Source organism: Labeo rohita, chromosome 22 (genome assembly GCF_022985175.1).
Source record: "Labeo rohita strain BAU-BD-2019 chromosome 22, IGBB_LRoh.1.0, whole genome shotgun sequence".
Taxonomy (NCBI): Eukaryota; Metazoa; Chordata; class Actinopteri; order Cypriniformes; family Cyprinidae; genus Labeo; species Labeo rohita.
In genome coordinates this window covers 47142261-47164245 of record NC_066890.1, presented here as the reverse complement: position 1 = coordinate 47164245, position 21985 = coordinate 47142261, and the positions used below count along the sequence as shown (strand labels likewise).

General features: G+C 39.2%; 1 protein-coding gene across 1 annotated transcript in view; it reads left to right on the top strand.

The window, feature by feature from the left end:
* Positions 1–21985, top strand: part of LOC127154215 (SLAM family member 9) — an 80055-nt gene that overhangs the window by 39691 nt on the left and 18379 nt on the right. The window contains exons 1-4 of the mRNA XM_051095624.1: positions 9058–9109; positions 9221–9330; positions 12629–12949; positions 14798–15088. Of these exons, the coding sequence (XP_050951581.1) occupies positions 9243–9330; positions 12629–12949; positions 14798–15088 (700 nt within the window). The 5' untranslated portion in view covers positions 9058–9109; positions 9221–9242. Of the gene's footprint in view, positions 9110–9220; positions 9331–12628; positions 12950–14797; positions 15089–21985 lie in introns of the transcript that reaches the window.

Genomic DNA, 21985 nt, shown 5'->3' with positions numbered 1-21985 from the left:
ATAATAAATATAGCTGCAAGCAGCAATTGCGGGGCCAAGCACAACAGAGGCAGAATGAGGAGCTAAGCATGGCAAGGAGGAACAGACCGACTGTAACAATGAGTAACTAAAGTCATTTTAGGATGATATCAGTTGAAATGGCTGAAAAGTCATAAATACAACCAATAATTATAATTTAATGGCTTATCACTTTTGACCAATAGGTGGTGCTGTTTTCAAATTGATGTGATGTGTTCTGTGTGAGGTGACAATGACACACAAATTTTGGTGTCATTATGCCAAAGCTTTACAGAGATACAGCCTCAGAATCATTTTGGCATCAAGCCTAAAATCTGCAGTGGCGCTGTACGAAAACGGTTTACTCTATCAACACGAAATCCATAACTTTGAGTCAGGACAGTCCGAAGATGATCTGACTCAATTTTGGTGAAAATCCGATCAGCAGTCTAGGAGGAGTACGAACAAGTAGGTTTTGTACATTAATCAAAATGGCGGAAAGGAAGTTCGGCCAAGTATGGTACAATTGGTATGTATGTTGTCGGCATGACCCAAGGAATATTTTGAGACCAGTTTTATTACATTAGGCTAATGCAATCACAAGTTATTAGCATTTTTGAAAATTTCATTATTAATGTTTAATAAATGGTGTATTACTTCTGAATTGATGTGGCATGGTCAGGGTGTGGTGATAATAGCACATATAAAATTTGCTGTCAATATGTCAAGGCTTTGCAGAGATACAGCCTCAGATGTAGCTTGGCAACTTTCCAGCAAATTTGTTGATGCGCTAAACGAAAACGGTTTCGTGTATCGAAGCAAAATTCATAACTTTTTGACAGCATGGTCCGAGGATGATCCGAGTCAAATTTGGTGCAAATCATATGAACAGTCTAGGACGAGTTCGAAAAAGAAGGTTTTACGAACAATTGAGAATAGCGAAAAAACTAAACCTTGCGATTTTTGAATTTTGGTGTCCATTCGACTCGGCATAAGCCAAGGAATCAGAGGAAGAAAGAATTTTTGTTGTGTGGCTTACGGTTCAAACGTTATTAGCATAAATCTTTTGAAAGTTTGAACAAGTGGCGGCGCTAGAGAGTTTGAGTTAGAGACTCCAAACTTGCTATGGTTAATGTTTGGACTGTCCTCTATCAGTGTGCAAAATTATACAACTTTCCCACAAGCGGTTCTATGGGCTGCCATAGACTTGCGGCGGAAGAGGAAGAATAATAACTCCAACGGATACAATAGGTGCCGTTGCACCTTCGGTGCTTGGCCCCTAATAATGATAAAAGACAAAATGTCTTTTATTATTTATCCAAAAAAAGTCTTTAGAGTTAACAGGAAAATTTTAGAATTTGACAGAAAATGAAAAGAAAATCTTGGTAACACTTGAAGGATTACAAATTTAAGAAACTGTTTAAAATATGCTGATCCTAGGTTCTGACATAGCATCACGTGAAAACCTAAGGTGCAGTACATTGTATTTAGCATTTAAGGTAAATAAGATGACATCAGACAAACGATTCTCTCAAGCAAAGTTTGTAGCAAGAGGTTCCTGCCAGTTCCTGTTCTCTTATTGTAAGTCAAATGAGCCAGATTACTGAGATGTTCACCTTTTGTTTGTAATGGCTCTCGTTACCTCTGCCCAGTCTTTGAGTAGTTATGATGATTGGATTAGGACTGGTGTAAATGGTGCAGGCTGCTATACCTGAATACATCATTTGCATGCTTTGTTTGGGGTTGTCACCCAAGGTGCTTTGTCTCCAGATCTAAGCACTGCCCCCTAAATGTATATAAACTACAATGTATCACTGCCTTAGTAAGACCACTTTTTGAAGACTGCAGTGCAGAGCAGCGAGTATCTGAATAAAGAGAAACTTCTGCTTCAAGATATCCAAAAACGTCTCCTGGTCTCTAAGAAAAAAATTTACCACACTTTACAATATGTGTACAAAAATATGCATTAATTCATGCTTAATTAATGCACAGATAATCACGAGTTAATGTATAATTCATGATGCACTAAAGCATCTATTAATGATTACTACATCAGCAACAATTGAACATTCTGTATGATTCATAGATTAAGTTATCATTAAATTGTTATTAGTAAACACATGCTAAATTCATATGTTAATTACCACTGTGTTCAAAGCTATGTACTTCAACTTCCAGTTGTCTTTAAATACTCATTAGTTAATGATTTGCAAATGTATCATTATATTGTGACTTTACTTGTTGAGGCACATGACTAACTAACTAATTGTAAATCCATAACCACAATGACATATTACTTAACAATTACTTACTAATTCTGTGCCTCAACAAGTAAAGTCATAACATAATGATACATTTGCAAATCATTAACTAATGAGTATTTAAAGCAGACAACTGGAAGTTGAAGTACATAGCTTTGAACACTGTGGTAATTAACATATGAATTTACATCATTAGTTAATGAAATAAGTGATAAAGGAAATTAATGCATTATGACACATTTATTATTACTTAATCTATGAATCATACAGAATGTTCAATTGTTGCTGATGAAGGAATCATTAATAAATGCTTTAGTGCATCATGAATTATACATTAACTCGTGATTATCTGTGCATTAATTAAGCAAGAATTAATGCATATTTTTGTACACATATTGTAAAGTGTTACCAAGACTTTCTTTTCATTTTCTGTCAAATTCAACAATTTTCCTGTTATCTCAAAAGACTTTTTTTGATAAATAATGAAAGACATTTTGCCTTTTATCATCATTATTATTATTATGAAAGGACACGTCAGAAATGACAAGAAGTGACATGGGGGTGGGATCAGGAAAGGCCCCGAGTGGGGATTCAAACCCAAGACAGTGCTGCCCACAAAGCTATCGGCATCAACATCTTTGAAGGATATATCAGAGAATATAACAATATACAGGTGCTGGTCATATAATTAGAATATCTTCAAAAAGTTGATTTATTTCACCAATTCCATTCAAGAAGTGAAACTTGTATAATGTATACATTCATTCCACACACAGACTGATATATTTCAAGTGTTTATTTCTTTTACTTTTGATGATTATAACTGACAACTAATGAAAACCCCAAATTCAGTATCTTAGAAAATTAGAATATTACTTAAGACCAATACAAAGAAAGGATTTTTAGAAATCTTGGCCAGCTGAAAAGTATGAACATGAAAAGTATGAGCATGTACAGCACTCAATACTTAGTTGGGGCTCCTTTTGTCTGAATTACTGCAGCAATGCGGCGTGGCATGGAGTCGATCAGTCTGTGGCACTGCTCAGGTTTTATGAGAGTCCAGGTTGCTCTGATAGTGGCCTTCAGCTCTTCTGCATTGTTGGGTCTGGCATATCACATCTTCCTCTTCACAATACACCATAGATTTTCTATGGGGTTAAGGTCAGGCGAGTTTGCTGGCCAATTAAGAACAGGGATACCATGGTCCTTAAACCAGGTACTGGTAGCTTTGGCACTGTGTGCAGGTGCCAAGTCCTGTTGGAAAATGAAATCTGAATCTCCATAAAGTTGGTCAGCAGCAGGAAGCATGAAGTGCTCAAAAACGTCCTGGTATACAGCTGCGTTGACCTTGGACCTCAGAAAACACAGTGGAGCAACACCAGCAGATGACATGGCACCCCAAACCATCACTGACTGTGGAAACTTTACACTGGACCTCAAGCAACGTGGATTCTGTGCCTCTCCTCTCTTCCTCCAGACTCTGGGACCCTGATTTCCAAAGGAAATGCAAAATTTACTTTCATCAGAGAACATAACTTTGGACCACTCAGCAGCAGTCCAGTCCTTTTTGTCTTTAGTCCAGGCGAGACGCTTCTGACGCTGTCTGTTGTTCAAGAGTGTCTTGACACAAGGAATGCGACAGCTGAAACCCATGTCTTGCAGACGTCTGTGTGTAGTGGTTCTTGAAGCACTGACTCCAGCTGGAGTCCACTCTTTGTGAATTTCCTCCATATTTTTGAACGGGTTTTGTTTCAATTCTCTCCAGGGTGCGATTATCCCTATTGCTTGTACATTTTTTCTACCACATCTTTTCCTTCCCTTCGCCTCTCTATTAATGTGCTTGGACACAGAGCTCTGTGAACAGTCAGCCTCTTTTGCAATGACCTTTTGTGTCTTGCCCTCCTTGTGCAAGGTGTCAGTGGTCATCTTTTGGAAACTGTCAAATCAGCAGTCTTCCCCATGATTATGTAGCCTACAGAACTAGACTGAGAGACCATTTAAAGGCCTTTGCAGGTGTTTTGAGTTAATTAGCTGATTAGAGTGTGGTACCACATCTCTTCAATACTGAACCTTTTCACAATATTCTAATTTTCTGAGATACTGAATTTGGGCTTTTCATTAGTTGTTAGTTATAATCATCAAAATTAAAAGAAATAAACACTTGAAATATATCAGTCTGTGTGGAATGAATGTATGCATTATACAAGTTTCACTTCTTGAATGGAATTAGTGAAATAAATCTACTTTTTGAAGATATTCTAATTATACGACCAGCACCTGTATATGCTATATAATGCATTGTGACAAATTGCCATTAATTTTCTGTACAAATCTTCAGTGAAATCTCGTGAAACTTGATACAGACAGAGTCTTAGGCATTCTGAAGAAGTATGAATAGAAATCTTGCTGTAAGATTTGAAGGAATTTAAATAACGCATGTATAAATGTGAAAGAATGGTCTGTGCAATGTCACAGACTTTGCCATTCACAGTCTTTGCCATCAATATTCTGTAGAAATCTTGAGTGAAATCTCGTGAAACTTGATACAGACAGAGTGTTGGGCATTGTGAAGAAGTATGAATAGAAATCTTGCTGTGCCATTTGAAGGAATTTAAATAAGGCATGTATAAATGTGAAAGAATAGTCAGTGCAATGTCACAGACTTTGTATGAATAGAAAATGTCCTGTTAACTCTGAAGACTTTTTTTTTTATCAATGATAAAAAAACATTTTGCCTTTTATCGTTATTATTATTATGAAAGGACACATCAGAAATGACAAGATCAGCAGCAATATATATGTTATATAATGCATTGTGACTGCCTTTCATTTTCTGTACAAATTCTACACTAAAACATCGTGAACACAGATAGAGACATGATTGTTCAGAAAAAGAATTTATTGAAATGTTCATGGTAACTCTGAAGAAATTTTAATAATGCATGTAGAAAAAAGGAGCAAACATTAAGTGTTAGAACGTATTTGAACAAACTTTATTTTTTCAGAAAACTTCACAGTATAATGTATTTGAATGTAGTATAAATGTATTTTCTATAATGTACAATATAAATACGTTTTGTAAATACTTTTCCCCTGTTTCCAGGCACATTTAATTTTTAACCTTTGAAATATTGATGTTTGTCAGCTTTTTGGCCGCTTCATGTCTCTGTACCGTAATTCCACTAATAGACGTGCAGCGGTACCCAGATGGCGGCTCACTTGACCGGGTGTTCGCAGTTGGCGGCTCACTTGACCGCGGTTTAAATTCGACCCTTTCCCAAACCCAACACAGTCTTTACACCCGTTGCAAGCTTGTATTCGTTGGGGCCCATCACTGAAGATCCAGTGGTTCCAAAAATAAAACTGAACAAACTTGTACCTCAATCAGAGTTGGTCTTTCCCTGTTTACTGTCCAACGATAAGAGCCAGAGGTGACGAAATGCATTGCAATGATGTTATCAGCGGCGTCCCAAACTCGGAAAACCCCTCGATAGTATGGTGCGGAGCTACGATGCCGGTGACGCTTTACTCCCTCGGGGTTGGAGGAACTCTGAACGTCACCTAGTAGCTCACAGCGCTATCCGGTTTTTCCGTGCGACGTCCTAAAGTTTTCTCAAACAAAAGTTTCCATAATCGCTCTGCAGTTGTCGTCTTCTGATTTAGCCAACGACACAGAACGGTTCAGGTTATTAAACACAGGCCGAGTTGTCCACCCGAACGTACAGCAAGGGGATACACACTATGGACTTCGAGCTGACAGTCCTTGTTACATCCCTTAAACGTTATAAATTTGTACCTGGCTTTCGTTCTGAAAAACCCTAATCTATTTATACATATTCTCTTTCTTTTTTCACATCAATGCTACCATTTTCTGACTCACGCTCTCTTCTCTTTCGCTTTCTTCTTAACTCCGGCCCCTTCCCTCTGACGCGGTCTATCATTCGTCACCGACAAGGCAAGAAACATACATTAATTTGAAAACAACATACAGTGTTTTTGTCTTAATATTCCAACAATATAGCTTATACTACAGCATATAATATTTAACAAATTAAGCTCCTCAAGACTGCTTGAAAATTGCAGGCAGGGTGTGCTGAAGCAGGATGGAAATAAACTTTCCAGAAGAGTGGGTCCTCAGGAGCTGGGTTGAAGACCTCTGGTTTAGTGCATATGCTGAGGTAGACTTTTATTCCTATGAAAATTTTAATTAAAAAAAAAATAAATATTTAAAGGGGTCATTGAATGCAAAACTCACTTTTACATGTTGTTTTGAACATAAATATGTGTTGGCAGTGTGTGTTAGAGCCCTGCGCAGGACAGCTTTCTTAAACCCACACCCGCCTGCTCCTGTTGAATTTCTGACCAGGACCGCCTGGTCCTGCAACCTGCGTGTTCCACTCCCGCCCGCGCCCACATAGTGTGTGTCCACTCCCGCCCGTTCCCGTGAACTGTTACCAAAGACTGTAGAATCCCCTTAAAGCCTTAAATAAAAATATTTACTTACTTACTTTACTTACCTAATCAAAATGTGAGCTGTATGTCCTCAAGTTGCTAGTTGCTAGTTGCTATCCAGACTTCTGTCTTCACTGCTGCAATTTAGGCATGTTTCATGGAAATCAAATGTTTCCAAATGTTAGTTTCAGGCCAGAGGGAGCACCCAATCACCGAACTGCATCTAATCTAATCTAATTTGAATTTTGACATATTAAACAGCAGGATTAAATAAATTATCACCATCCCACTATGCATCAAGTGTCTCCCGCCATTGTTTTGAATGCGCTCAATCACTGAACGGTTGATGTTAGGGGAATAGTCTTACAGATCTGAAACAGGGATAACATTTTTTTTGTGGCCGGTTTTTAAATGGCAGTCTATGGAGCCATGGAATAAAAGAATAAAAAAAAAGAATAAAAAAAAATATTAAGAGTTGAACAGTCTTTTGTGAAGGAGTGGACACTGGAATCCACCCCTGACCTAGGAGATCCATGAGTGACCGGAACAACTGTTACAAAGATCTAAGAGTTTTAACCATATATTAAAGTAAACTTTAGTTCATTTTGTATGCCTTTTCCTTGATGCTGTTCGCATAGTGGGATGTGTAACCAACCATACTGATAAGAGCCCTGCCAGGACTAGCCAACCTTGGAAGATGGATAAGAGTTCGATTGTATGTGTGTGTGTATCTGTCTCTGTGTCTTTGTCTAGGAGCACAGCAGAGCTGACTACATTGGCATCCTGTTCAGAAATAGGTCTCTGGAACGACCTGTTGCATCTGATCCAGGTTCGCTTGTCGCTTAGATAATCATGTATAGATATGCGTTGAGTTTGACATCCATATGTGGAGATTTTCTAAGTTTATCTATGCTTCGACCAACCAGAATAATTTTACCTAAGTAATGACGTAGTTAGTGACCTCTGTTAGAGTATAAGTACTGTTGTATTGAGAATGTACGCAGAGCGGCCTACGAACTCCGTCGAGAGTGTTGAAGCTGGCTTCTGCTGATGAAACTGCAAACTATTCTCTTAAGTAAAATTTTCTTCGGTTGACTACATTGCTGACTCCTGGCCTTCATTACCACACACCTGCACTTTGGGTTTAACTTTAATTCCCCTACATTTGATTAACCTGGAATTGAGTTACATACAACAGTATCAAGACAGTTCATAAACAGCAAACAGCCTTAATGAAAATGCAAAATGATTCTCTGCCAGTAGGAGGCGCTTTTGGAATGGTGCCCCTCGTAACAGCTGTATACAGCAGTGTGCAGCTGTCATGAATCTGTTTGGTGACCTTTGGTCCACTCACCACCAGATGTCACTCTCGCCTTGTCACATCACACAGACTGTTGCATTGCACCCCGGACTACTACTCCCATAACCCATTGCGCTGATTGCGTCAACACCTGTGGCCAATCAGGTGCCCTATATAAGCCCCAGACTTCCCCTCTGTTACTCTCGGATTATTGTGGTTATCGCTGTGGTTTATTGCATTGTGTATCGCGTTCCCTAGTTCCCTAGTTCCCTGTGTTTAGCTTTCTCACCTGGCCATCTCGTTTCGTCTGTCTCGCCACCTGCCTTCTGGACTCTTGCTCGTTTTACGGATTATCCCCTCGCTTTTCCCTCCTGGATTACGTTCGCCGATCATCGACCCACGCCTGCTACACGGACTATTCCCACGTCTTGCCTTTGATACACATGTTTGCTGTTGTCTACCCTGCCTGTTTTTCACTATGTCTCTGTCTCGTCCTAAGAATAAAAGCTTGCGTATGGATCCGCTTGCCTCTTGTCTCTCTCCCAACATTACAGAGGCACTCATAAATGCTACTTTATCAGGAATTATATTTAAGATGAAATGAAAATGACATTAAACGTTTGAGAAACACCCCCTTTTTGTTCAACAGAGACCTATATTTTTGAATTTGTCATTTGTCATTGTGTCATTTTCATTGTGAATCTGACTTGTTACTGTTTCTGATTTGTTATTTTGTTTTCAAATTTGTTGTTGTGCTTTCTGATTTGTTATTTTGTTTTCAAATTTGTTGTTGTGCTTTCTGACTTGATATAATGTTTTCAAAATTGTTAGTGTGTTTTCTGAATTGCTATTTTGTTTTTTTAAATTGGCATTTGTGTTTGTAATTTGTTATTTCGTTTTCAGAATTGTGATTTGTTTTGCACTTCTCTGCCATCATATTCAATTATGTTAGATCTCTTTTAAATAGACAAAAAAAAAAAAAAAAAAAAAAATCTGCTGCTCCTTGCATCAGCATTAGTTTCCCATTTCAAGAACCGCCCATTCTTGCCTGTGATGACATTCTCAAGACTGCTAAGTGAAGCCTCTGACCTGGAGCAAAGTAAAACATTTAACATAAGTTGTAGATAAAAAGAAAGAAATTATTTTCGTGTTGTACTTTCAGTGGAGAATTATTTTAGACTGAACAGAATAATATTCTTTAATTCTTTAGTTGATTGTGCTCCCAGGATCTGATGGTTCTTGAGCTAAGGGGATCGTGCCTAAAAATGTTGACTTCCCTGATCCTGATGTTGTGGATGATGCTTTTACTCCACCAAAGAGGTACTTTTAAGACAAACATTAATAATTTTTAATAATTAATAATCATAATTGAACTGCAATTATGACCAATGACAATGAAAAGTGGTACTGTCATTATTTTCATTGGAGAGTATATCTCACCATTGAAAAACAATTCAGAGGGACTTTTGGGATATTTAATTTGTCATGCAGAAAAAATTATGTATGAAGAGTTCAGATGCAAAGGCACCTAAATCCATCAGATGTATTTCTTTAAAATTAGCATTTCTTTCGGGCTACTTTGTATAGGTTTCTATGTATTTACTGGTACCTCTGATTGAGCTGAGGCTGGAATTTAGAGAGTTTGAAGTAAAAGTATTTGATGGACGTATAATATGTGTCAGGAGCATTCACTCAGTATCATTATTTTATTTTTGACCCAGATGGCTTTTAGCTGGTTTTGCATCTGAACTCTTCATATATAAAGAGACATTTTTTTTCACCAGATAATGACGATTTGAGGTGTATTTACTCGTACACAAAATTGTTAAAGAAAGACTAATAATGCAGTCAATTTCTATTAATTACTTTTTTTGCTGTTAAGTTTTTAAAAAAAAAAAAAAAAAAAAAAATAATGTGTTAGTGCTGGTGGAGAGGGGGTGGGTGTTACATATTTGGGTAAGCAGTCATGTGGGTGGCTCACCAATGTACTAAATTTCTTTAAATAAGAAAGAATTTGGGGAGAATAATTTGTTGAAGGTAGCAATGTAGCAGTGTAGCATAGTTGTGTAAGTTAGTAGCAATGTTAGCATGTCATCCTTCAAACAATCTTAACCCAAGGTACATTCTGTGAGAACTCATCTTCATTCCTGGTAACAAATGTTCCACAAACAATATTCAATTCAATTCAATTCAGTTCAGTTCAATTCAGTTCAAGTTTATTGTAGAATGTTTTTCACAATACAAATTGTTGCAAAGCAGCTTTACAGAAAATTTCTTTTAAAGTTTCTACAGTATATTTAGTAGTAGCCTGGTAGTGGTGACTATGTCAAGGTGATGTACATATGGCAAAGATGTATGGTAAAAAATGGTTATTCAAACAGACGATGAACACTATAATGACTGTATGTTGCAATCAAACTTATAGCAAAATTCGGTAGTGCTGTATGTTGTTTCAGGGTTGGCATCATCTCTTCTTAAGTGTTCTGGATCCAGACTAAAGCTTGCATAATTCCTAGTTACCATAATTCCTACTGTGGCAGAAACAAAGAAAAAAATAGAGACATAATTAGCCTAGCTGCAGTTCCAACTAAGCAAAAATGATTTGTTCAACCCAAGCTAAAGCATAATAATGTGCATTTGATCAGATATAACTGAGTAATATGATCACATTTTCTTGACCTGGTAAGAACTCTAGCCGCTGCATTTTGGACAACCTATAGCTTGTTTATTAAAGATGCAGGACTACCAACTAGTGCATTAGAACAGTCCAGTCTGGTCATGAATGCGTGAACTAGCTTTTCTGCATCAGAAACAAGTAACATGTTTCATAGCTTGGCAATGTTTATAAGATGGAAGAATGCTGTTTTTAATATGAGAAATATCAAAAGACAGATTTACAGTGGCCGAGAGAGCTCAAAGTGCTGCAACTTCAGAAAACACATGCAAACAGAAAAAAACGACAACAAATTAAGAAAACATCTTCATCAGTTTGACAACACAGGCGCTGCAAATCCTCCCAACGCAAACACAAATACGGAAAGGCGCTGCAAATAGCACGCACCACAACGGAAATATTTCAGGGGGACCTCAAAAAGTGACGAACCCAGCTGGGACCTGAATTTTGACCTGATTTTAACCATTAATGAAGCATTGCAGTTTTTTTTTTTTTTTTTTTTTTTTTTTTTTCGTGAACTTTATACTTATTTATATACGTGAACGTTACGTTATATTTATTTGGATATATTTATTTATTGATATATTTATTTGCAATTAAGTTAATAACGTTTCACAGTTAAGTGTGTAATTCGTCAGATTAGTCTAATAATATCCAAAACACCACTGAATCGTATGATCAGGATGTTAAACAAATAAACTCACCTTTTAGTTCACCGACAACACCTCTCTGACCAAAAGCCACTGAACAAATCAGGTCCAGATAATGAACATTTATTTTTCTATTGCCCTTATGCTATTTCATTTTGAACAGACTTTAAAATAGACATAACAAAGAAATTAAGCAAACCATTAAGCAAACCCCTTAATTTAGATTTTCATCATAGGCGTTTCACTTTTATGCTATTTTATATTAGGCATATACGATGGTGTAAGCTATTTTTATTCGTTTTGTTAATAAAAGTTCCATGATTAATTTATAGGATAACTGAGTTTAACGTTGTATTTTGTTGTTGCTTGAATGGTATTCAAGCAACTGACGCCGAATTGCAGCTAATTTAAAAGTGAAAGTAAAATGTGCACTGCGCATTTACAAGTTATTGGAAAGCTATTGAAAGCGAGTGAAACAGGGAAATTGAAGCTGTCCAAATTTCTGATGTAGCCAAACAGTAAACTTGCAAACTGACGTCTTTCTTTTAAAAATGCATTTTTATCAGGCTCAGATGTATAGGTTTCTATGTAAGTACTGGTACTTTTGATTGGGCTGAGGCTGGTATTTTAGCGAGTTTGAAGAAAAAGTACTGATGGACATATAATATGTGTTGAGAGAATTCACTCAGTATCATTATCTCATTTTTGACTGAGATGGCTTTTAGCTGGTTTTGCATCTGAACTCTTCATTTGTTATTGTTATTCACATTCAGTGAAGAATTTTTCTATGAGTTTGTGGATATGTTATGCCCTGGCAGCTTTTGAAGTTAGTTTTTCTCCATTTGTGCTCAAGATTATGAGTTTCTTTCTTGAGAGAATGGGTATTACTGTATAATAACACCCCATAGAGAGTCAGTGGTGCTCTAACCTGATGATGACCTGTTAGGACCTCTCCCACGGAAAGCCCATGATCTACGCCATTTGGGCCACACTGTTGTAAACAAAAGTGTTGACACAACTGATTGTAAATACATCCGAGGCGCAGTCACATTGTAAATGCATCTGACTAAATCACTGAAGTACACAGTCTTTCAGTAGTCTACTTTAAAATGCAAATTTAGCCTGCTGAGACTGGTTGTAACAATATATATATATATATATATATATATATATATTGTCAAGATGTATGTATATATGCATGTATGTATTTATTTAACTTACTAGGAAGGTGAGCTTCAGCAAACCAAGCAAATTAGAACTTGATCGTTGAATAACAGTGTGTTTTGTTTTGCAGGTGTGTTTGGTGATGAAGTGAAGGTTGTGCCTGTGATGGAGGGACATTCAGTCACTTTAACTGCTGATGGTACTGAAAGACAGGGATATGATGAGTTAGAGTGGGTACTTGCAGGTGCACTCATAGCTAAAATCAATATGAAAAATAAACAGATCTCATTTAATGAAACTCTTAACAAGAGATTCAGAGACAGACTGCAGCTGAACAATCAGACTGGATCTCTGACAATCATAAACACCACAATCACAGACTCTGGACCTTATCGTTTAGAGATGAAAGGAACTAATTTGAAGTCCAAGATCTTTAATGTTACTGTCTATGGTGAGTAGAGAATTACATGTTATTTGACTTTATTTCTGTTTTCACATTGTTTTGACAGTCATGTTTATTTTTTATATTACAACAAGATTTATATGTTTTTTTTTTTTTTTAATTTATTTAATTTATTTTTTTTTTTAAATCAGTGTTTTGTTAAACCTTTATTAGTAACAGCCCGAGCCATTAAACATATAATCACTTAGGCCTTATAATAATTCTAAAGCATAATTTTAGAACAAGTAAAAACCCCTGTTCACACTGTCAGCAACTCAAACTGACAAATCAAAGTGATCTCATTCATTTTCATCTAGACACTGCAACATGACCGACAGTGACCGGTGGCAAATATATGTGGGCCTTACCCAGCTGGATGAAATAAAGTAGACAACACATAACTAAAAAGTGTAAATAAAAAATGTAACTTTGAGAGCCAGAGATGAGAACACCTGCCATAAAGAAAGTTATGGCCTTATGCTGCCTCTAATGTTGGACCAAAGGAAAATTCTCACTTCATTTTAAATGTTTCTGTTAACCTTATGCACTTCAGACTGGATCCACCTGCACAACCATTATTTTATAGAACTGTGACAGGCACAAAAGTATGCCTCCTAATTTGATAAGTCCTTTGGACAGAGAGTCAGAGGTCAGAAGTACAGAAACCAAATGTACAACTGATCTGTGGTTTAATGCATGGGCAACTTCAGTCCTGGAAGCCCACTGTCCTGCAGAGTTCAGCAGTGGCACACCTGCCTGTAGCTTTCTGGTGATCATGGAGACCTTGATTAGCTTGTTCAGGTGTGTTTGATTACACTGTTAGACATTTCAAAGGGTTTTACCAGTAACTAATGAATGTATACTAAATATATATATATATATACTATATACTACAATCAAATGAACAATTGTGTGTCTGATTGGCCCAAATGCTACACCCTCCAGGACCAAAGTTGCCTATCCATGGTTTAATGATAGAGACATAAATCACAAGATGTAATTACTTAAAATAGTGCAAATTATATGTACAAGATTATCTTGGTATTGTACATACTTGGTTTGCTTCTGCTTCTCCAGTTTGATGATTTAAATGTCTCTACTGTACTGCTCTGTTTTCTTTCAGTCCGCTGCTTAATGCAACAATACCTTCAAAATGGTGCCTTGGTAACATCACACATAATAAATGCATGTAACTGACAAAGATGTGTCTGACCACATACAGGGACAATATTACGAAAATGATAGGTGGAAAAACATCTAAGAACATGTGAGAATGTGGAATATTAACTATTACCAGCAATATTAACTGTTAACTATTGATCAATAAAGTTTTGACAGGTTGCAGCTATCAGACCTTGACATTAGGGACTGCTCGATGGTCCGTGGCCAGTGTGAAAGATGCTCAGAACAGTCAGGACAGATACACTACTGGCCCAATCAGGCCACTGCTTTGTCCTCAAGAAAAAGTTTATCATTTGCACATGTTTTAGTGCAAAGGCTAAGCCTTGCCAACTCAATTCAGACATGGCTCTTTTTGAATGGACAAATACATAGAAAATTATGTTATAATACCTGTCTTGGCAAATATTCATGTGTTGTCTCTTAAGGTGACTGTAGCCAAATTACCAGCTGCTGTCAGTCCTTAATGTTAATCTAACAAAAAAAAAAAAAAAAAACCACATTGCTCTTGACTGAACTTTTAAGTTTTAAGAAGGATTAATATATTTTGAATTTATACAGTGAAGACTATGCAGTGTTATTTTACATCTGATTATTTTATTTCTTTGCAAAATCAGAATCAAGCAATCAACAGTGTGGTATAGCATTCATTTATGATGATTTATTAATATTTTCCAGCTCCTGTGCCCACTCCTGTCATCATCAGTTACTGTCCTTCATCATCATCATCATCAAAGCAGAACTGTTCATTCCTGTGTTCAGTGATGGATGTGACCAGAGTGACTCTCTCCTGGTACAAAGAAAACAGTTTATTGTCCAGCATCAGTGTGTCTGATCTCAGCATCAGTGTCTCTTTACATCTGGGTGTGGAATATCAGGATAAAAACACCTACAGCTGTGTGATGAATAATCCCATCAGCAACCAAAGTCAACATCTGAAAATCAGTGAACTCTGTCACACATGTGAAGGTATGTCAACTCTTTATTCGACTGGTCCAAAGTGGCAGGATGACATATGATAATTTGTAACATCACCAACTAATCAGCCCCGACAATTTTGTCTGCATTATTAGATACAAACACAGTCTATGAAACTATTTATAATGATACAATATGTTTAGTATTATGCATAATGTACTACAGTTAAACCTAGAAATTTTTTTTTCTCACATTTGATCTCCAAAGCAGATTGTATGCATTTGAAATCACCTACTCTCTGGAGTAAGTCCTTTTCTGAATAGTAGTTAGACTAAGCAAAAAGAGTATGATCTAAATCAGGGGTGCCCAAACTCGGTCCTGGTGGGTTGTTGTCCTGCAGAGTTTAGCTCCAACCCCAATTAGTCACACCTAAACCAGCTAATCACACTCTTACTAGGCATACTAAAAACTTCCAGGCAGGTGTGTTGAGAAAGGTTTGAGCTAACACCACAGGACATCAGCCCTCCAGGACCAAGTTTGGGCACCCCTGATCTATACAGTATGAATGTATGTAGAATGAATATAATATGGACATACCCCATTTGCTGTGTTGTCTATGTCTTGTGACCTACCATCATCAATTTTGTCACTGCCATTAATAAATCCTCTCCCGGGGATCATGGGATAGTAAAGTGTCCATAGGACACAAATTTTACAATCAAGCCTGGAAGTAGAATGTCATCTGGGTGTTTTTTTCCTGGTCTTTTATGAGTACTGTGAAGCTGCACATATATTTGTCTTGTTTTTTGCCTATACTAGGTGAAGAATGTGGAGTTAAGATGGCGCTGGTGTTCATGGCATGTCGTCTCTCTGTCCTATCTTGTTTTTTTTATGGATATTTTACTAGTAACATTGTTTATACATGAAGCTATCTCCGCACTGATTTATGATTGTCATACACTTTTAAATATTCAAAGCTCATACAATAAATATTTTTAAGATGGAAGATACGAGGTGCAGCTCCCAGTTACTAAGCTGTCTCTGATTATTCCCACCTAGCTGAAACTATGCAGCCTCAGTCACACATGTAAAAAACACAACACTGACATCTTCACTTCCAGGTCAAGAAGCTGTGTAAAATTCACTTCTGTCAGGACCACTATTGTCAAAGATGAATGACAATTAATCCATGCAGCCTAACATGGATAAGAGCAGGAAGAACAGCAGTGACCCCCATGGTGAACAGAACAGAACCAACATAAAAGTAGTCAGACTACTGACTAGTGACTAACCCGATACAAGGTTTATTAGAAAGAGAATCCAGAAACAATAATTAGACTAATAAACAAAACCATTAACAAAACTTATTGAAGAGGGAAAATAATATTTAAAATACATATTTGTAACATCAACTCTTATAACTGTCTGCAGACCATAGCTCTTGACGAACACTTCTCATGACAAACACCTGACTGGTCAGACAATTTACCTGTGATTACAGAGTGCTTGATTTAATGCACCAGAACAAGTCCTTCAAACACAGAGTGTAATGGTGCATTGAAGTCAAATCGGGTAGATCGTATTTCCGAGTTGAACGCACATGAACATCACCACAAAGTCGTTATTACGAGTGGGAAAAGCCCCAAGTTTCCGAGTTGGGGGCGTGTCAGTGAAAAAAATGTGTCGGATGCAATAGACGCAGCCAAAGAAAATATAGATATATGCAGCGTCTGTATTGACTATAAATTTGCTGAAATGAATAAAATGATTATTTTTTTGTAATGTGCAGTAAAACTATTTCAGTTACATAAACAGAGTAATATATTATTGTATAATTACCATAGAATATATAATGATGCAGTTTACATCACCTTCATAAATTAAAAAAAAACTGAAAAAACAGCAAAAACGCAATGATAAAATTTCTTTATTGGTCATTCTGTAGATGCAGAGTATAAAAAAAGGTTGAATTATATGTAGAAAAGGTAAATTGCCATCTTGTTCCGACCAAAGTGACTTGAATGCACCTGACGTCAGAATGACGAAACTGGTAAGTACGAACGACCCAGGAAGACTTGAACACAGCATTAGTACTGCACCTGATCAAAACTTTCTGCTCAACTGACCCTGAGCTCATTGACAAATATCTTTAATATAAGATGTGCTCCCCTACACGGAGTGTGCATGATCACAAATCAAATGTGAAAGTGAACAGCTAGCACCTATTCAAAAGTTATTTAAATACCCCACATATTGATATACAGTAGTCAGCATTTGAAGTGGATCATCAAAAGTTCATCAAAGTTGTCCTAAGACAAGAACAGGTATTGTTTTGGTTTTTGGACAACTTTGATGAAAGGTTTTGATCCACTACAAATGTTGACCAATATATATTCCTGATGTGTGAAAATTCACCAAAATATTAGAATATTTGCAGGAGCGGGACACACATGTTGCGGGAGCGGGCAGTAATGGCCAGAAATTCAACAGGAGCAGGATCAAGAAAACAGTCCCTAGCAGGCCTCTAACCTGCACTATCACAGCAGTGCAGCGGGATTCCAATAAACTACACACAATCCCAATATTCGCCTATGCAGTGATTAAATTCAATTTAGCACACTACCTCTTTGGACAAATATAGCCTACATAATGAAAAGGTCATACAAAATATAAGACTTTGGAAAATGCTCATCTTTAAGACTTTTAATACACGCATTTAATACTTTTTAAGGGCCTTTTCTCTAGTTTTATTTATCAACTTTTAGTACTTTTTAAGACCCCCTGCAATAAAAATCAGCACGATCAGATAGTCTAGGAACAAACATGTTTCTGATACAACCATAGCTTTAAGAACTATATGTTCCCAATACAACTTATATAAAATAAGCATGTCCGATATTCGAACAGGAACAACACTGAACTGATTTCACTGAACAACGGACGTTTACCATTTCTCTTTGGCAGAAATGCAGAAATGATTACGTGTGTGCTATGATTGTTATTTCCTGTCTTTCACCCAAATCATGCACTTATGATCAATGTGGTGAAAAACTTGCACTTCCCTCACGCTCCCTTACTTATGGAGTGATCTCAAAGTGGTCTCTCCAGACTTAACCCTGCTGAAAAAAAAAAAATAGAACCATCACAGAAAATGGTTTCCACTACAAATACTATTACAAACAATATAAACCATGACCTTTTAACCATTAAAAAAACATTTTCTTTGTTTTTGTTATTTTTTTGTGTTTTGGGACATATTCCATTAGGATTTATTGGTTTTAATAAGCCACCGATAGAAGGTGACCAATTACCAGTAGAGTAATTGTGATGCTGTCTGTTGGGTTTTTATTCATTTATTTTTATTTTTTCAGCAGGGAATGCACGTTGCAATAGCTTGTGCAGGGCAGTGCCTGTTATATCAAGTGAAAATAATGTTGTGAAACATTGTTAGCTTTGCCCTTCTGCTGTAATACTTTGCTTTAGATTTTTTAGGCCAAGTCACCTAAGAGTTATTGCTGTCATTCGCTGAATGCAGGAGCGGATCTAGAAAATAATTTTTAGGGTGGCAAAGGGGTGGCATGGGGTCTATGAAGGGTGGCAACTACAAAGAAAGCCCCCATGCATAGTTTTTGGGGATCTATAGTCTGACATACACAGTTGTGTTCACAAATATTGCATTACCATTAAGCAATCATCTATACTGTTTAAAATGAAAAATAAATAACATTTCAATGTCCATCATGGCACCAAGTTAATAAACAATATTAAAAAAAAAAAAAACTTCAACAGGTTATACAGTTGTAATGGGACTCTTTGGAAGTGTGAGTAGATCCAAGTGCAAGCTTTATTATACAGATCGTAGTCAAGACAGCCAGGGTCAGACGCCAGCAAACAGTAACATCCAGAGCGAGACAAGAGCGTAATCCAGAAAACAAGCAAAAGGTCAAAATACAAGAGGACAGTCCAAAAGTAACAAATAAAACAAGGCAATGAAACAAGGCAAAAACTATGGCAAGGAACAAGGCAAAACTATGGCAAAAAACAAGGCAAAACTATGACAAAAAACAAAACCGTGGCAATAACAAAACAATACTTTGCAGGGGCCTGTTTGGTTTAGGCCTCCTTATGTGGCCACCAAACAGGAAGTAACCAAAGAAGCAGCAGAGGGAGTGGTAACAGTCAGTCAATGGGAGAGGGCTCCCTCTGCTGGTGTGGCGTTACAGAATCCCCCCCCCTCTAGGAGCGACTCCTGGCGCTCAAAACAGCAACAGTCCAGGAGGGTGGGGGAACAGAGGCAAAACAGGGGGTGGGACGGAGGGCCAGGTCCGTGCAGAGGAGGTGGGCCTGGATCGTGGAGCAGGGACAGACAGTGAAGCACTGGAGGACCTGGGCCATGGATCAGTGGCAGACAGTGGAACCTTGGAGGACCACAGCCGTGGAGCTGTGGCAGACAGTGTAACACTGGAGGGCCTGGGCCGTGGAGCAGTAGCAGGCAGTGGAAACTTGGAGGACCTGGGCCGTGGAGCAATGGCAGACAGTGTAACACTGGAGGGCCTGGGCTGTGGAGCAGTAGCAGACAGTGGAACCTTGGAGGACCTGGGCCATGGAGAAATGGCAGACAGTGTAACACTGGAGCAGAAGTCCACCATGTTTGATTCGGAGGAGCCTGGAGCCATGGTGGAGCAGGGAGAGCATGCAGCCATGGCGGGGCAGGCAGAGCAGGAAGCCATGGCGAGGCAGTTCATGATAGGCCTCCTTGGCCGTGGCATGATGGGCAGAGAGTTCATAGGATGCCGCCCCCTTAGGGGGTTCTGCAGCCGGAGCCGCCACCTCCGGGGGCATTGGCGCAAACTCATGGTCAGACGTGGCAGTGAGTTCATTAATGGACGCCACCTCCTTAGGAGGTTCTACAGTGCATGCTGACACCTCAGGAGGTATTGGCACAAACTCATGGTCAGAAAAGATCTCTGGAGCAGACTCGTGGACCGACGTGGCAGTGAGTTCATTAATGGACGCCGCCTCCTGAAGGACCTACAGCAAAAGCTGACACCTCTGGAGGCATTGGCGCGAATTCTTGTATAGGAGAGGCCTCTGGCACAGACTCGTGGACAGACGAGACCTCAGGAGCAGGCTCGTGGTCAGATGAGGCCTCTGGAGCGCAGTGTGTAGCCCACACGCTCAAAATGGCAACAGCCATTACCGCCAGCACAGTAGATAGTAGGATGCCTGCCGGTCTTGAGGATGTGGACGCTTTGGACATGTGGCTTGGGAGCGTGGGCTCTGCGTGGCTTGGGAGCTGAGACACAACGAGGCTCTAGAGGATCAGCTGAGACATGACGAGGCTTTGGAAGGTCAGACGGGACCTGGTGAGGTTCTGGCAGGATGGCCGTGGCTTGGCGAGGCCTTGTACTAGCAGCCATGTCGTGAAGGGGTTCTGTTAGGAGTGTAGCTGTTTCTTGACTTGATTCAGGAAGGTCTGCCATGACTTGACTTGAGGAGGTCTGGAGGTCTGCCGTGACTTGACTCGACTCGTGAAGACCAGCTGTGACTTGACTTGGCTCGTGAAGGTCAGCGGTGACTTGACTTGGCTCAGGAAGATCAAGTGTGGATTGACTTGGTTCATGAAGATCTGCTGTAACTTGGCTTGGCTCATGGAGATCAGCTGTGGTTTGGCTTAACATAGACAACCCAGCTGTAACTTGACTTGATTCAGGAACAACAGCTGTAACGTGGCTTGACTCAGGAACAACAGCTGTAACTTGGCTTGGTTCAGGAACAACAGCTGTGACTTGGCTTGACTCATGGGGAACAGCTGTATCTTGGCTTGACTCATGGAGAACAACTGTTACTTGGCTTGACTCATGGAGAACAGCTGTATCTTGGCTTGACTCATGGAGGACAGCTGTGACTTGACTTGGCACTGAACGTGCAGCCCTGACTTGACTTAACACCGGAGGATCAGTCATCACTTGATTAGCTTTGGGTGTAGCAGATATGGGATGAGATTCAAATGAGATGATTTTGGACTGATGAGGCTCAGGCGTGGCAGCCATCTTGTGAACAGACTTGGGGATGGCGGCCATCTTGTGAACAGACTTGGGGATGGTGGCCATCTTGTGAACAGGCTTGGAGATGGCGGCCATCTTGTTGACCGGCTCTGGGATGGCGGCCATCTTGTGGACTGGCTCTGGGATGACGGCCATCTTGTGAACTGGCTTGGGGATGGCAGCCATGACAGGTGCTGACTCTGGAAGGCCGGCCATGACAGGTGCAGACCCTTGAGAGAGTGGCAGGCTTAGCGAGCAGGCCCTGGAGTGGCAGGCGTGGCGTGAGGGCCTTGGAGCAGCAGACGTGATGTGAGCAGGCCTTGGAGCGGCAGACGTGACGTGAGCAGGTCTTGGCTTGGCAGGCTTGGCATGAGAGGGCTCTGGCTTGGTAGACATGACTTTAATAGACTTTGGCTTGGCAGGCTTGGCATGAGGGGGCTCTGGCATGATGGTGACAATACTGGACATGACATGTAGGCTCTTTGGTGAGGCATCCTCTTCTGGAGGATGGCAGGGTTTATCATCAGAGATCCCCACAGTAAATGCAGAGCCACTCAGAAGCAATGCAAAGTCAATGTAACATACCAGAGACCAGTGATGGTGATGACCTGGCATCTTACTTGAAATATCTTTATACAGATGGAAGTAAAAAATGTCCTTGAGAAAACTTTCCTTGAAGTCCACCAAGTGACAGTGTTCGCAGAAATCCATAACGTATTGCTCAATTGGCCGGTTACCTTGACAGAGTTGAACAAGGCGTGATGCTGGATCCATGGTTGATCTGTGTCCAAAAGCTGCTGGATCTCTGGGAGGCAAAGTATTCTGTAACGGGACTCTTTGGAAGCGTGAGTAGATCCAAGTGCAAGCTTTATTATACAGATCGTAGTCAAGACAGGCAGGG